Genomic DNA, 16,893 nt, shown 5'->3' with positions numbered 1-16,893 from the left:
CCTCAATAAATATTTTGGGTATTTAAACAAGGCCAGTGCCCTCCCACACAGCAACATCTAATACCACTAGAAACTAAGTAGTATTATATGCGTTAAGTGGCTGCTTTCCCACATAGAAATGATGAGGCTGTCTTAACAGGCATATAGCTTTTCTCAGTGCATCTGGCTGTCCCCACAGTGTCCTGGTAGCGATTGTAACTCAGAAAGGAGCCATTCTGGGAAGTGGGACGGCATGGAGCTGCAACTGTCATATGGGCTCCCAGGTCTTCTGCTGGAACAAAAGGCACAGACTCAGCAAGTGCTGGCAAAGCTCAGCAGAATGATGGGGAGAAAGTGTGCAGTCTCAGTGTCAGCCGGAAAAGATTGCCCAACCAGAAAGCAGAACAGAGCTCCTGTGAAGAAGTAATAGGTTTGAAGTTATGATAATTTCTTCTCCTGCAAATCTCTGCATACACTGATAGCACCATGAAAATGCTTAGCAATAATTATAATTCTTGCAGTAGTTAGATGCATTCTCTTTTCCTCTGCCAAGCTCAGACTGGAAAACTCCAGGCCTTGCCATAATTACTGCTACTAAGTCACAGCAAGCCAAAAAAAAACCAGCCATACATTTCACCTCATTTGCGATGTCTCCAGTAAATCTGCCTTTCCTCTACTGGGAAACTTGTATTGGACTATATCTAGTCTTCTGATTATGGAGGGTTTTGCTTTTGGAGGTACAAGCTAAAAGGAATCCTTATCAGCTGCTTTAATGGCAGTGTCCTTGCTTCTGATTAGGTTAAGCATGGTGCATAAACACACCCCTTGAAGGTCTGGGAGAGAGGGGGGTCCAGCTGCACTCAGTTCAGGCACTTTGGGTAATGATGGGAGGGAAGTGCCCCCAAACTGTCTTCCTTACACAAAGCAGAGAAAGCCTGCAAGATGTGTGGAGGGAGCAAGCTATTCACCCAGTGATTCAGTAGAGACCTAATTCTATTAGGATATTAAGCTTGGCTCAGTGAAGAAGACTGACACCCTAGTAACCTTCTATTTCCTTTGGAAGTTTGTCTATGGAACAAAGACTTTGCTCATCTGAGAGTTTTTACAATATTTTTTCAGGTCGTGAAGTCCACAAAAGGAAATTAAAGGTACATTGGCAGAGCTGAAGAGAAAACCTTCACCTGCTTTGAACATACTTGTTGACACGCAAAAGTGAAGTCAAGAGAAGCTGTTCTCTGTGCAAGGTTAGTATTTTAGATGCACCTCCATGAGTTTCTTCCCTGCAGGAGATTAAACATTTCCCTGTGGGCAGCAGGAGAGTGGAGGAGTTGGTTCAATCTTTCCTCTTCCAAAGTGGCTTAATCATGTCAGCATTCATCTCCAGCCTTATGCTTGGCCCAGCTCTGACAAGGCAGCATGGCACAAAGCAGCCATATGGGCGCAATCCCAGCACCCGGTCCGGGAGGAAGGCGAAGGCAGAGATGAGCAGGTGAATCATACTCCAGTCATTTGGGGAGCAGGGATGAATGAATCTACGCTGCCGATATAAAGGATATTTTCCGGCTGTCATAACAGTGCTGTAAGAACAGATGGTTGGTAATATGGACTGTGGCCACTCAGAACAGCCCCTTGGCACTTTTGCTTTGCTATGCTGCTCTGAGGCAACGTCTGCCTGGGAGAAACTGTTCTGAGTACCCTGCAAACAGAAGCAGTTTCTGTTCACCCACTAAACACTTGCATGGCTTTAAACCTATGCTGCTGCCTGGGGCTTCCACAAGAAGCAGAGTAGTTTCCCCATCACCTTCCAGATGTCATCCCCTACTGCTGTACCTACAGACATGGGAGAGTGTAGGCACCAGCCAGATGCCTGTCCCTGCTTCCTGGAGATCTCTGGGTCCTCCCAGCTGGGGTTGGGTTCATTCTGAAGAACAAGCACTGCAAGCATTAGCCTAAGCAAAAAGATGAGGCTAGCATGGGACAGTCCCAAAATATAAAGCCCTGTTCTGTCCTATGGTAGCAGACTCCTATGGTTAGTGACCACTCACTTCTTCCTACTGTTTTATGAGCCTGGCAGTCACATCTACCTTCCTGAGCACCCAGTCTTTACAGCTAAATGGAGGAGCTTCAGACATTCTCAACATAGCTTTGCTGGTGCTTCATCAGTGCCAGCTCTTTCCACATCCTCCTTGCGTATGAAAACTTAAAAACAAACAAACAAGCCACTAAAGCATCAAGCAGTCCTTAAGAGGCAACTTCTCCTGAGAGAAAAGAAAGTTGTTGACACAGACAAAGTCTCAAAGGCACAAGTAGGTCACCCAGGGCTTGAAGTCAAAGTCTCCATTTATTTCAGGGCATCTGGAAAGTGATTAATCTTTCATTCCTTGCAGAAAAGCCCACACAGCCCAGCACATCAAGTGCTGCTGTTCAAGGACTCAGACTTCGGACATACCCAAGCTGCTGCTTGAGCTAATCAGACAGCTCTGTGTTAGAGCGATCGGGAGCACCATTGGAGGAGGCACTGCACCGCATGCTTTAACAGCTGTGGATAGGGCCAAACAGCAAACATTGATTTAAAGAAGACATTAGAGGCTGCCTCTAATGCACTTGCAACAAGCCTTCAGCTCCCATTTATCATTTGTCCCTGATTCTACAACTTGCTTAAAACTCAATTCTCCTATTTTTTTTCCCCCTTAAGACATATTATCCGATACTTTTCTCCCCTTTTTACCACAAATGTCTCAGTGCCCTGCACGAGTTTTTTTCTTCTTGCTTCTTGAGGAAAGAGGTGCCAACTGCTGGAGCTTCAGAAAGTGACTCCTCAGTCATTTGATTTTGGCAGATTTCATGAGAAAACAAGAAAACAGCATGCATTTAAAGTGTCCTTAAAGCTGTTGATTTTAGCGATTTTACAGTCCTAAGCCAATAATCAACATCCCAAATCTTTGGCACACAAATATAAGGATGAAACACTGCTTACAAAACTCCTAACAACAGGGAGATGCAATAGATGAATGCAGAAACCACAAGAGGAATTACTGTGTCTTACATTTTGGGACTGCAACAGTTACAGGTAGGAGAGGCAGAACAACCATGATGAAAATTCTAATGCATGAAAAAGAAGCAGCAAACTTTGGGGTTGAAGGCAGCACCATGGGGTAAAATCCCAAGGAAAGAAAGACAGAAGTGTTGGGCTCGCAGACTATGAAAACTGACAGGTTTTATAGAACAGATCTTTGGAACAAGTGCAGCTTCCATAGGAAGGCTTATCTGCCGTCCAAACTGACAGTGCTGAACCAAGCACATGTAACTCTCATTTCCTTTCACCGATAAGATTATTATAAACAAAGCTAAATTAATAGGACTGCTATTTTCTCTTGGAATAATTCATGAGAACAAATTACAGGAAGACAGGCTGAAGCACATCAGCCAGCTAACCATGAGAAACAACAAAGCCAGCTGCAGCGTCGCTGTGCCCCTTTACCCCATCCTGAGCTCAGCACACTGCTCACACCAGCACATCTCTCCCTTCCCTGCTGACCCTGAGAGTGAATTCCTCTGAAGCACACTGTGAGCCCTGGACTTGAAGCAGCCAAGAAGTAACAGCAGCCAAAAACACTGGTGTGAGCTCCTAACTTCTGCAACGAGCACGATTAGTGCTGATTTTCATCACCTCACTGCTCTCTATAGCAAATTCTCTTAGAGGGTTGGATTGAGAGAGCTAACATCAGACTGCTCAGCATTTGCACAGATGTCGGGTGCATAAGTTGAAATAATGGGGAAATACCCTTTTGTAGAGCTTCTCTGACTGTGGAATGAGTGTGGGTTTTGTGCAGGGGAGTTGGAATATCCTCCTTTTCCCTCTTCAGTACTTTGCATGCAGACAGAAGCAAAGAACACTCATTTCCCTTAGGAAATGTTTAGAGGAGGGATGCTCCTGAACTTTGCAGAGGAAAGAGGGCATCAGGAGCATACCCTACTCCCTGCCAGCCCTGCGCTGTACTACCCACAGGCTGTTCCCACTGAACCTGAGAAGAAGAAAATGCAGCGAGGAAGGAGATTTCCTTCCAAAGATGGGTTCATTACTGGCCTTCAGGTGCCAACAAATGCTTCCAGTCTCACACAGCATCTTTAAGAAATGATAGATTGAGCTGGCTCAGAGGAAACTGTCTGCTCCGTGATAATAAATGAGTTGTTAACAGAGGTAGCAGACTCCCAGATCCATTTGCAATCCAAAGGGCTTACAGCTGCTTCCCATTTTTGCAATGCCAAAACCAAAGAACACGCAGACAGCAAGGGAGAGGAGGCAGCCTGTGAGCCTGTCTGCCTGCTGCTCTCCCATGGCTAAAGAGGGACTGTCAAGTGTGTTTTCCCTTTGATGGAGCCGTTTTTTTATATATATTAATGTAAATTTGCAGTTGTTGAATGTGAACAATTCCCTGCATTGACTGCAGACAAGGATAGCCAAGAAAAACACTGCAAATCTCACCCCCACAAACTACACCTCTGCAGCACTTCTTGCAACTCTGGACATGAACCACCCTACAAATGCCCTTAATCCTGCAGCAGCACACTGACACAGCTCCAATCGTACAGACAGCACTGAACACATCTGTGCTAAAGGCCCTACAGTCCCACTAAGGGATGATGCTGCACCTCAGCTATCCCGACACCAATTCCCTCCACCCTCAGCTACCCTGATGCTGCTGCAGATGTCATCCACACTGCCCTGGGATCTTATTTCTAGTTTGGACTCACACTTTCACCTTTTTTCTGGAGATAAGCTTGAATCCGGACACCCGAAGACACATTGCTATCAAACTGATCTGGGATTGCTGTCAGCTGGCCACCAGAGCTCCAGACCAGAGCAGGGTGTGATTCAAAGCATCCCTGGGATTTTCAGCCATATTAACCCAAGGTTCTACATCCAACTTGGCCCATATGGTTGCTAAACAAAACTACTAACATAGGCTATATCAGAAATAACTTTTTCATGCTTCTTTTTTCCTCAAGAAAGCTCACAATATTGTTTGTTCCTGCCTAGCCAGAGTGATGCATGGGGTACAGCTGTGCTCTTCTTCCCATTAGCACCAGTGAGGATTGCTCAGTGAAATCCCCAGGTGCTATTTGGAGAATGCTGCAGTTAGCACCTGAAGGCATTGCTCCCCTGATGATACTGGCTCCAGGATGCCCCTTATCCCTCCTAGGGAATGGCAGTGGCAACTAGGAAAGCACCGACAGAAAGAGAGAGAAAAAGATCTGCTTCAAGACAGCAAAAGCAAACACACAAAAAATTCATTAGAGCACTGCAAACACTGCTGCAGTGAGCCCATGAAAAGTGAGAAATAAAAGAGGTTTTGAGGATAGGAGCACATCCCAGACAGCAGCTGAACCCTGCCCTTGAAGTACTGCTGCAGTACTGCACTGGAATACGGACGGGGAACCTGAGAAGAGCAGTTCCTATGAACAGCGAACCATGAACAAATGTGTTCTTTGGTTTTTACTAAAACATCAGAATAGCACAACCACAAACTGTTTGCTTGTCATGTCATGCTTTATAGGTTGCTCCTTGGAAAATGGCTGGTACTGGTGAGGCATTACATGCACTGAGTTCTGAGCACTTATGTAGTACAGCTGAAGACATTTTGGGGTGGATTCCTCTTACCTACCTACCTCTCAAGGTCTCAGGGTAAGCTGCCTAAGCCAAGCCTGTAATCTTGGCTTCCTGTATCGACAAGGGAGATAAGCACGCACCTCTGGAGGGCAAATCCTCCTCTGCTAAGATGGGTGTCTAAAACCTTTCAAAAAGGATCATACACTGGAGGGCTCTGCTGATTACAGAGGTCACCTTGTTCAGTAGCTTAGATGAGGGCAACTAATCTTTAGAAAGAAAATGTAGAGGGGACAAATTCCCTTCTTCAGTCTTTAAGGATGTGGGACCTGCTGCTTAAGGACGCTGCTAAGGCATGCGAGAAGCTATGTGCCAGGAGCAGCAGGTCAAGCTTGGGTTCATTCTTCCCTTCTCTTCCTATGTCCCTACACAGACACTGGCAAATCAGAACTTCTGGTGCTTTGCAGGAGAAAGAAAAGTTAAGTGACAGTTCTTCCTGCAGTTTTGCACTGCAGACTCCCAGGCTGCCATCCCCACAGCTCAGAGCTGCAGGCAGCAGGGTTTGGTTGGCGCAGCCACAACCACCCAAGCAGACAAGACTCCAGAACTAGAACATGCCAGAAATTAATTCTGATTAAATCCATGGAATGCACTCAGCTCTGCCTCTGCTCAGGACACACTGAGGACAGCTGCTGTGCCTGACTGTGTTTCTGGGACAGTGAACTGAAAACGGCATCGCTGCATGGGCAGGCTGTGCCACAGCTCGCCCCCCATCCTTGCTTGCAACAGCAATACCCCTGCAGCCATATGCAGTTTGGCTTCCTATAACTTCCTTTGGTAGTTCATTAAAAGCATTAATCATGTTCAGCACAAAGGAATTTGTCATGGACTCCCTGTAGGCCAGGCCTTGTTCTCAGCTGCAGCTCCGTGGGCTGATTTGGCCCTTTGCAGCACTGTGCCGGTGGCCCAGATCTGTCTCTGCTTCCCTGGCTGACCTGGACCCTGCCACTTTCAGTCTGCTCCTGGATCACTGGGATGGTTGTCCCCAAGCCTCCCCCTGCCACTTTTGACTTAGAATTCACCTCACCACAGTCTGCACCTCAGAGTTTGTCCCCTACTTTTACCCTCCTCACCGAACTGCCCTTCTTGTCCATTGCATCTCCATCACGTAGCCTGTCCTCATCCTGTGCTGCACCAACATGCCTGCACCTTATATCTCAGGACCAGCACATGGCCACCACCACACCTTGTGGTGTTATGCAATAAGCCACACATAAATGGTATGTGCTCGTCATTCAATAAAGGACACACTGGGTAAAGGCTGAAAAAAGAGAAGGGAAAACTCAACATGATCGCAGACACTTGCAGAGCCCATCTTTCCTGCACTAGCTCTCCAAACGCTGCTCCTGACCCAGCATTTCTCCATCCCCTGTTCCTGTGTACTCCCTGCTGCCATCCTCTCACTCACAGTCCCAAACCTGCTATTTGTTCAGTAGGGTGTTGGTGCTGAGTGGAAGAAAAGCCAACACGTTCAGACACTGGGGAATACTGGCAGGCCAGCAGGAGTAAAACCACATCTGAATCAGTATAGGCACTGGTGTCATTTGCTTGCCAAGAGTTTGGGAGCAGAGAAATAGCTCTCCCTTCATGTGAGCTCATTCCACACTGCATCCCTATCACCTACAGTGGTTCCTGTGCCTCTCCTCGGACCCTCCTGCCCTCAAGCTTTCATCTCCCTCCCACTTCCTCTCCATCAGCACACTTATGGGACCTTGCTTATTAAATCAGAGCCAAAACTCTCGAAGCATATAGAGGTGCACACACAAGAATCCTGCCATCAGTCAAATGCTACATCCTCACTCTCTCAGATGTTGGTTGTTTTCTTGTTCACTCCTCCATGCTGTCAGAAACAAATAAAATCAAAGAATGAAAAGACCCTCTTGAAGGAGCCAAAATAGGGCAATTTGTAACTGCGACTTGCCTCTTCTTTGCCTCTCACTTCTCCTTCCTTAAGAGATCAGTCAGTGCCGAAATACAAAAGCACGTCTCCTCATAAAGCTGCAGCTCAGGATGAGGGCTGACAAGGGTGAGGTTTGCAGGGAAAACAACCGAGATACATTATTATTATTATTATTTTAAAGAATGCCCCAGAGGGAATGAGTGGGTCTGACTACTAAGGGGTAGCAAAAGAAAATCAACTAGAGACTCATTACTGCAGCTAATGAGCGATCAGTTCAGCAGGTGAGCAGGGAACAGCTCCTGCTGGATGGCACGCTGTTATGTTAATCATCTGGCTTTATTTTGCAGCATTATTTGCTGAGATGATGGTGGGTTGCTGGCGGTTGGGTTCATCTCTTCTTCATGTTCCCAAAGACCTGACTGCCTGAGGAGCCCTTGCAGCCCCCAGAGGACACCCTGTGCTGTACTAAATGGCATTTCTCACTGGGAAAAATGTTAGCCTGTTCCAATCCTCCACGAAGGAAAGCAGAGAAGTAGAACTCATCCCCTTTTAAAGGAGAGTACTTCAAATAAATGCATCTTTGTCTTCAGACTTGTGTTAACACCACACCCTGGAGAATTTGGATCAGCAGAATATTAGAGTCTCGCTGACTTATTGCATCTTTAAGGAGCATGTTGGTTTTGTGTTTGCTCAGAGCTCTACGTGCTACTGAAGCTAACTGGGATGGTTTCCATTCCTACTGGCAAAGAGCTATCGCCTTTGGGGCCCTAACCCTATTAAGAGAAATGTAAATGTGTATATCTAAAATTTCCACTAGAGTTTTGAAAGGGAACAGCGCTCCCCATCCTGCCTTCCTTAAAGCCACACAAAGGTTTCTGCTCTCACCTCTCTAACGTGCCAGAAAATTAAGCCCATGTGTCTGCAGCTTAGTATTGTCCCCGTTGCATGAATGCGCTTTATTTTAAAGAAGAAAGGATAAGCTGTGAGAGGAAGCTGTGGCTGTAACTCAGTGAGCAGGTTTGGCCTTTGCTGCTCACTGCTTCTCAAATCCCTTCTTTGGCTGCTGCTGAGCATAATTTTTCCTTCTTTGCTCTCATCTGCTTGTCAACAATGAATATTTGGATTCTCTGCAGATGAGCAGATAGATTCACAGGTGTGAAATCCCCACTATTCTTCCTAATTATGAGACATCAGCATTTCTCCCCAGGCACCGCTCCCACAGCTCAGGATGAAAAAAACCAAATATATAAAAAAGTTGTGCAAAGAATAAGTGTCCCCATCACCATGGGTGAGAAATGGGCACACCAGACTGAGGGAAACCTGTTCTTGCCATGCCCTGCCAGTCCCTCAGCAGGGCTACCTTTGCCAAATGACTGCAAATTGCCATCAGCATCCCTACAGACAATCTCAGCCCACATTTGCCTGAGTCCCTTTCTGCCCAGCTCCATGAAGGCAGGCAGACAACCTGCCCTACCCTGTCAGCCAGAGCTGAGGAAATGGTTTGGTGCTCATGTTTCAAACATAGAGGAGAGTGCATAGGATTGTTTCTCACCTTCCTCGGTGGTGGCTGCCACTGCTGAGCACCCAGAACCCATTGGAGCATGCTCAGGACCCACTCACTATTTGACTGCCCCTCTCCGCACCTCACACTTGGCAAAGATGCCCATCAGCACCCTTTTTGTGGCTGGATCTTACAGCAAGGAGGGAGCGTCTCACCAGAAAAACATGCAATTAATGGAAAGCTACAACCCATCTCTGCCAGCAGCTGAGCACCCTTAACCTCAGTTCGATCTAATGCGAATCAATGCGCTGATTCATCAGCCCACAACAGACCTTTTCCCATAGTGAAACCTAAGGAGATACATTTCTATGCAGTACCTATTTTGTATTAATCAGATTGTGTCTGATCACTACATCTCTGTTTCTGTTGGCTTTGCTTACTTTAAGTAGTCATGCTGGCATCTACAGGGGAAAAAAATCCCCAACCTGAGATTTCTGATACTGCAAAAATAAATACCAACACCACGTCAATAACATGCTATTATGGGGTTGGGCTTACTTAGACTGCAGAAGTTTAATTATAAATATAGCATTTTAATTGATTACTGCTGGAATAATTACAGCAATACCTTCCCAAGAAGTAACGGCCACCGTTATGTTTGTCAACAAAGTAGATTCCTTTAAATTAAACATGCAATAATTGTTTAATTAAGCCAAACTTAGTTTCTCGTTTGAGAACGTTCAAATGTTTGCCTATTCCTCCCCATCTCTGAAGGGTAATTTAGGAGATAAAAAGCAGTCTCCAGAAATACTGTATCTATATATGTAAGTGCCCAAGAAGAAGAACAAAAATAAATACTTCATTTCATAGCTGATCTGGATCTAAGCTTGCTGCTATTGATAAGAACATTAGAACAGAGCAAGTGATCATTGCAAATCCCTTTGTAATTGCTGCTTGGAGGCTTTCTTTCTGAAAATATGAACAGGCTCCCATCTGCACATCCATTTTCTAATGTACAGAATGGATTCAACTGGTGACATGCTAGCAGCACCCACAGACCCTCCTCAGCACAAAGACCTCATGCTGCTTATAGCTATGAACACAAGGAGGGAGAGGGATAATTAATGCAATGGTCACTCCACAAGTTTTCATGCAGTTGAAAAATCCTACTACGTTTTTCAGCAGAGCTCTGTGTTTTGGGTGTGCAACTCCTGAACACCCCACCTCAGTAGCCCAGCACCTGGTGTGCACAAAAGCTGATCAGTGCCCTAGCAAAGCTACAAGGCTCACTGCAGAACAGCAGGGTTTAGTATCTGCTCATCCCTGTGAAGTATCATGAGTCTTGCAGGGATGGATTTACCAGGTTATTGGCCCACCTGGAACAAGCATTTCTGCCTGTGCTCACCCAAGGGCTGCTGCCAAAGGCTGAAAGCAGAGTTTCTGCACCACAAACTAAATCAAGCCAAGGAGCTGAGGCTGAAACAACTTGTATCCCCCAGGGAGCTGCACTGTGCACAGGATGGGATGTACATTACACGTGCATGAATGGAGCCTGAGACAAACAACAAGAGAAAACTTCCCAGTGCTGCGTGTCTCCACTCAATAGCCCTGTATTCCCTTGTTGCCAAGAGCATATTGTGCTGCTGTCCACCACAGACCTCACAGGAGCAAGTATTTACAGCTTAGTCCTATGCTTCAGTCCTGTGTCCATGCAGCTGGGACAGAGCATCCCTCTTCTCTCAGCTCTGACCTGCAGCATCTCCTGCTGCACTGGGGCTGCCCTGGGCACAGCCAGTCTCAGCAAAGCCAAGTAACATGGTTTGCTGGAGACTGTACTGAGGTCATAGCACACTTTTCCAAAAATGGCTCAAGTCAAAAGCTGAGAATGCACCTTTAAAGCTGATCAGAATGGTTTTGCTCTGTTACATCACTGTGCAAACCTTTTGGCCACACCACCCCATCTTTTTCCCCTTTACGTACTTCTGCCAAAGAAAGGGCTGTAAGTTCACCTTCTTCCTAAGCAACTGTGATAGCCTTCAAACAAATGACACAATGTCTTTGATTCAGAAATGCTCAGAGCAGCAGTTGTGCATACTCGTTGCATGCCAGAGACCACTAAGCCACACCATAAGCTGAGCTGCATATACAGAGCCTGCTCCTTGCCATATGTTCTGTAGGACAGAGGTAAATTCAGGAAGATATTTCAGCTATTGAAACGTGCCCAGAGCTAATAACATTAACACCAACCACATCTGAAATATGAGGTCACCACATGTCATATCTACTACTTTTTTGTTCTCTTAATATTTACAACTTAAATCATAATTTGCTGATGTGTTGTGCACAGGGACCGCAGAAACCTCAGGCTGACACCACCCCAAGAGGAGGCATTCACAATCCCTGTGCAACAACAAGACGACCACAACTGGAAGCACCAGGAAACCCAAAGTGGCTGGGCTGTCACAGCTTTGGCACAGCAACAACAGCATCCTCCTGACACCGTACAGATACATCACTTCTGTGGGTATTGCTGTTACCAATTTATGATCATCACTCGCACATCGTTAACGTTTCCCTATTACTGTCACCTGTGCGATGATGGGAACATCTCATACTGCAAATTCCCTCACTGTCACACCAAAGCTCACCCAGCCTAACAAGCAAGCAGATCTATGTCAGGCAGAGATAGACAGTGTCACAGTCAATATCGAGATACATTTTGCATACGATCTCCTTAGATAAGCTGCTGTCATTTTGCAGTGGTTCATCCTACCTCTTCATCATTGCCCCACAAGCTGCCCATCAAGACGTTTGCTTCTACCATCATCACCAATTCTTTATATATTCCCTATTTTGAATGATGCTGCTTCAGGCACTTGCCACAAGGACTGTGTTTAGCACACAGGGATGGCTCCTATGGGAAGACAGGACATGCCACGGGGCTGGGACCTTACCAGGTGTCCTACTGGAGCTCCCATAGGGGCAGCACTCTATCTGCAGGGTCCAAACATCCTCAACCAAAACCATTAGGAAAAGAGGTGATTCCAACGGCAGAGAAATGCTGTGTTCTCTATCTCCATGGGAACAAAAAACTGGTATTATAACTGGCAGCATGGCCAGCCTTCTCTCAGATGGTGAGGACCTCTGCGTGGGCAGGGTTTTATTCGCTGTAAATAAACAGATCTTCCCGCTGATATCCAGTGTTGGCAACTGGGGAGGGAAACTGCTGGAAGATGAGGAAGGAGATAATTCCTGGCAAAAGTTATAGCAGAAGAGTACCTCTCAACTGTGCTGTTGTTTAGCTTACCCCAAGAGTACATGGACTAATGCCTTTTGTGCTTACAAAACAAACGCTGCTTTCCATAGTCTTGAAGGACTCAGGAAGTTTTTAATTAAAAAAAAAAAAAAAGAAAAAAAAGAAAAACGAGGACAAGAGAAGTTGGACTGTGCAGAGAGCTTTGCTGGTCTGATCTAGGACAATGTGCCCTACATAGAGCTCAAATATAACATCCTCTGGGAGGCTGTCTTGCTTCCATTCAGCTTTTGTGAGACCACCCCCACCCCCGTGGTACTAATGACAGACTTTTTAAACATAACTGGTATCGTGGCCCTGCTATCATTGCTAATGCTGTAAACAAAATCATTTCAGGCAGGTACAGAGAGGGAGGGACAACTACATGCAGATGGAGAATTTATTCTAGTGATACTCTTATAGTGTCTGCTTTCTTCCTCCTATCAGCACTGAAATAGCTCATCCCTGGTCACAGTCAGCAACTCTACCCCAGGTGGGTGACATTTTCCCTTGATAGATACGGCCTCTTATTCTTCCCTATTTTTTTAGTTCTTCTGCCAAGGAATTGCCATTGGACTGATCTGATACAGCTGCTCTTTCTTGATGGAAATCTTGTAGATAGCAAATAAAGGGATATTAAGGAGAATAGAAAACCTTTAGATATGTCATTAGATAGCACAGCGCAAGCAGAACCAAATTATTACTTCTCTCTTCTGTGCCTTACTGGCCAAGAAATTCCTACCATCTTGTATCTGTAAACCCTCCGACAAGAAAAAAAAGGCAACTTATTTTTCTTTAGAGCCTTATGAATTCTCCTTCTCTGCATTCTTGGGTGCTGTCTGTAAGAAAGCAATTTTTCTTTCTGCTTATTTCTTAGCACAGACAACAGCTTTTGTCCACATCCATCCCACCCTCCATCAGTGATCTGCAAAGAGGATGTTTCAGAGAATCTAAAGGCTCCTACAGACATGATACAATATCAATCCAACAGACTGTATGAAGGGAAGGAATTTCACCGGTACTTGAAACTGGAACTCTTAGCTCTGTCTCTGTGGGCATTCCTCTTATAGTAGATCTGGACTCTACTTGCATCAAGGTGCAGTTTTCTGCTCAGTCTTTATTAAACTGCAAGGACAGATGGCTAAACTGGGGCTGGAGAGGAAGTGGTTCACACTAAACCGACACTCCCGTGCACCCCGTGGGTGGGAAGGGGTGCCTTTGTTGTACAGCACAGCTACAGGGAAGATGGGAATGAAACCTCAACAAGGAATCAGGCACAAGGAAATGAATTGTGGGGGGTTCTGAACTGCTTGGGAAGTACTGAAAGATAATGCAAGGCACACCAAATAACCGCAATACTACCTCAACGCTGTGCCCTAACACACCCCAAAATCATTCAGAAATCCTGTGCATTTGGGGTTTTCTTACTTGGAGCCTGATGGAGAATAATTGCACATTTTAAGCAAGATGCTCCCTGTTTCACATACAAACACGAACAGTCAGGAGTAGATGAAAAAGCAAAGTAAGTGAAAGCATGGCAAACACCGCTACTTACAGGTGTATGTCATCTCAAAGCTGTCGCTGATGTTCACAATGTCGATCTGGGGAAGGAGCTTAGGGGGTTCCGTGAGCTGAGACAGCGCAAACCTGAAAGCCGCATGTTCCTGGGATTGTTGATTAGGAAATAACCCCCCTGGGGAGAAAAACAAAACAAGAAGAAAGGTCTTAAGTATAGCTGTATTAGGAAGACCCTTTTGGTCTGAGATATTTATGCAGAGGGGTCTCAAGGGATGCCACTGCAGCCCCAAATCCTCCAGCACACCTGACCCAAGGGGGTCCATGCCCGCTGCAGACAAGCTGAGAGCAGAAAGCCTTTCCATTACGCAGTGCCCTAACCACATACAGGAGCCCTGATGCACCCTGAGCATGGGAACCCCCAGAATCAGGCTGAAGCTCTGGGTTCGGCTCCTCCTCACCCCTCCCTTAACGTTAGGAATAGAAATGGACGCACGGCCAGTACTATATAAGAGGAATCTGAGTATTCCTTCCTTTTGCTCCACTCACAATGAGGCCCAATTTGAATCTTGCTCTCCAGGCTTGTTCCCTGAGGAGCGCAGGACAGTCCTGGCCCCACAATGGGCACATGGGGACAGTTCTGCGAGAGCTGGAGTGAGCAGGGTTCATGGTACACACCTGCTGCTGCTGGAAGTGTGATGCATGGAAAACCCCTACACTTAACCGGTGACAGTGGCCAAACTCAGACTGGGCAGGAAATCGAAAGCCTGATCCTGAGAAATATCCATCCAAACAGAAGCACAAAAGATCCCAGAACTACGGGACAACATAAATTAGATGGAAACTGGGACCAGGCTAGACCCAGCTCAGAGCTCATCTCCCCAAACGGACCCGGGATAAAACAGCCCTGGGAAAAGTTTCCCGCTGCTCCCCCAAAAGGAAACTTGGCTTGCAGCAGATCCCTTCACAGCCTCCAGAAGGATGTCGACGCATTCGGATAGCCCTGCTATCCACACGCATTTACAGGGAGTACTGCTATTTGCATGATACAGGGAGGGAAACAAAGCACTTGAAAAGCAGACAATTAAAACAGAGAAACAGGGAGCATCAGTTCCCCCCCCCCCCCCCGTCCAGGGCAGGTGGCTTTGGAAAGAAGCAAATATGCGGAGACCTGCTTGCTAGCTCATCTTCTATATGGAGGGCATCTCCTAGGTGCGTGGAATGGGCTATTTGCGCACGAATATCCCCCACTCCCCCGCATGCCCCCCCTTCTCCTGCCTAATCATGGGTGCCAGAGGAATTGGATGCTAGTAGCCGAGTTATGCTATCATCTGCGTTTGCTGGAAGGGAGAGAATCTGGGATGCTGCGTGTATTTGAGGTATAAGGGAAGCAGGAAGGGAGGGAGGCAGGGATGCAGCATCAACAGCAATAAAAGCAGCGATTGTGCAGCAAGGCTAAAGCAGGAGTTGACTGAACTTGGTGGATTAGCGATTGATTGGCACTGTAAGGAGAAGGGAGGTGCAAAAGGAAACCGGCATTCAAGGGAAGGGAATTTGGGTTACAAATCATCGTCAACAAAGATCAATGGGAGAGTAATAATAAACCTGAGGCTGTGGGGGGGGGGGGGGAGGAGAGGAGCACTGAGAAGTTGCAAGGGAGAAAGGAATCAAACAGGCAGCGCTGGCACACAGGAAAAGCAAGTAGCATGAAATGAAAAGAGACTCCAGCGCAAAACCTTCCTCCAATAGCTCTGCCCTTATTCTTTAGCAACAACAACAGAGAGCGCCTGTTTGTTACCTCTCGTCCCAGTTACCCACAGATGAGAGCATCCTCACAAAAATGTATAATGCAACCACTGATGTTGCAAAGGCAGCAACGCACAATGGCAGCCCAGATATTTCACAAAGCAAGAAACGAATAATGTTTCTTTTTCACGATTCCTCCATTTCAGAGGCACTTTCCCCCCTCTGTGCTGGTGCGTACAGGCATTTATTCTCAATCTTTCCCTCCCCCAAAGAAAATCTGATACACCTCGGCTCTCGCAAAGCTCATATCAACACAAAAATCCAGCACACGCCGCTCCCCGCATCTCACACTCACACACACGCACGTTTTCCCCTTTGCATGCAGACTAACGGGTCAGTGCTCCCCCACGGCCCCACTCCACCCCACTTCTTGCTGGGGGACATCGCTCCCAACCGGACCCGAGCTCCACACTCACCTATCTGGATATTGTTGGGGAAATTGGCCCCTAACACCACCCCTAGGAAACTGGTGCAGAAGAAGGCAAAAAAGTGCTGCATATTCCCTTTTGCATTGGCGAAAAAGAAGCCCAGTTCCGAGCATAGATTTGATTTTTCCCCCGCTCTGCTCTCTTTAGCTGCCACTCTCGCCTCCCCTCTGCTGCGCCTTCTGGATTGCGCGTCTCCTTCTCTCGGAATCCAGCGCTGAGACTGCTGCTTACCAGCGCCTGATAGCAGGATTAACTGAGCCCTGCGAGAAAGAAAGAGAGCCCGCTCCTCATCCACATCCCTCCCCCGTCACACAGACACGCACGCATGCACACCGTGCGCTGCCACCGCGCTCCTTTGCCGTCTCCGATGAGTCGGAGCTCAACAGCTGGGCTCCCCCTGAGCCGGCTCTTCCCCAGAGCCTTGGTTGAGGTCTCTAAGGGCAATCCCCACCTACCCCCAAGTTTCTGGCTCCCCCCACGCGGTCCCTCCATTTCTCCTGGCAGGAGCTAAAGGGAACCTGGGAATCAGTAGGTGGCAAACTCCTCTAGAGAAAAGGTTTCTACTCCTCTGCCTTCATCCAGCACTTCCCAGCCTGGGCTTTCACCCCTGGGTCTAGGAGGTGAATGGATCCACCTCTATAGGATAATAAAAAGGGATGCAACCTGCAAACGTGCCTTGGAAGGGAGGATTTCAGAGCAATAGTCAGAGATCCTGAAGCAGGAAAAAACAAATCACCCTCCCCAAAGCACACCTTCCATTAACCTGCAAGGCATTACACCCCTTCAACTTGCTGTGCTCATCAT

The 16,893-nt window shown here is 46.9% G+C and overlaps 1 protein-coding gene across 2 annotated transcripts in view; it reads right to left on the bottom strand.

The window, feature by feature from the left end:
• Positions 1 to 16,461, bottom strand: part of GRIA1 (glutamate ionotropic receptor AMPA type subunit 1) — a 115,009-nt gene extending 98,548 nt beyond the window's left edge. For both annotated transcript variants that reach the window (XM_015875851.2, XM_015875852.2), the window contains exons 1-2: positions 16,078 to 16,461; positions 13,896 to 14,033 (exon numbers count right to left, since the gene is read on the bottom strand). In XM_015875851.2, the coding sequence (XP_015731337.1) occupies positions 13,896 to 14,033; positions 16,078 to 16,159 (220 nt within the window). In that variant the 5' untranslated portion in view covers positions 16,160 to 16,461. The remainder of the gene's footprint in view (positions 1 to 13,895; positions 14,034 to 16,077) is intronic.
• Between the last annotated feature and the right edge of the window lie 432 nt (positions 16,462 to 16,893).

Source organism: Coturnix japonica, chromosome 13 (genome assembly GCF_001577835.2).
Source record: "Coturnix japonica isolate 7356 chromosome 13, Coturnix japonica 2.1, whole genome shotgun sequence".
NCBI classification, from domain to species: domain Eukaryota; kingdom Metazoa; phylum Chordata; class Aves; order Galliformes; family Phasianidae; genus Coturnix; species Coturnix japonica.
This window is presented reverse-complemented; position numbering and strand designations above follow the sequence as displayed.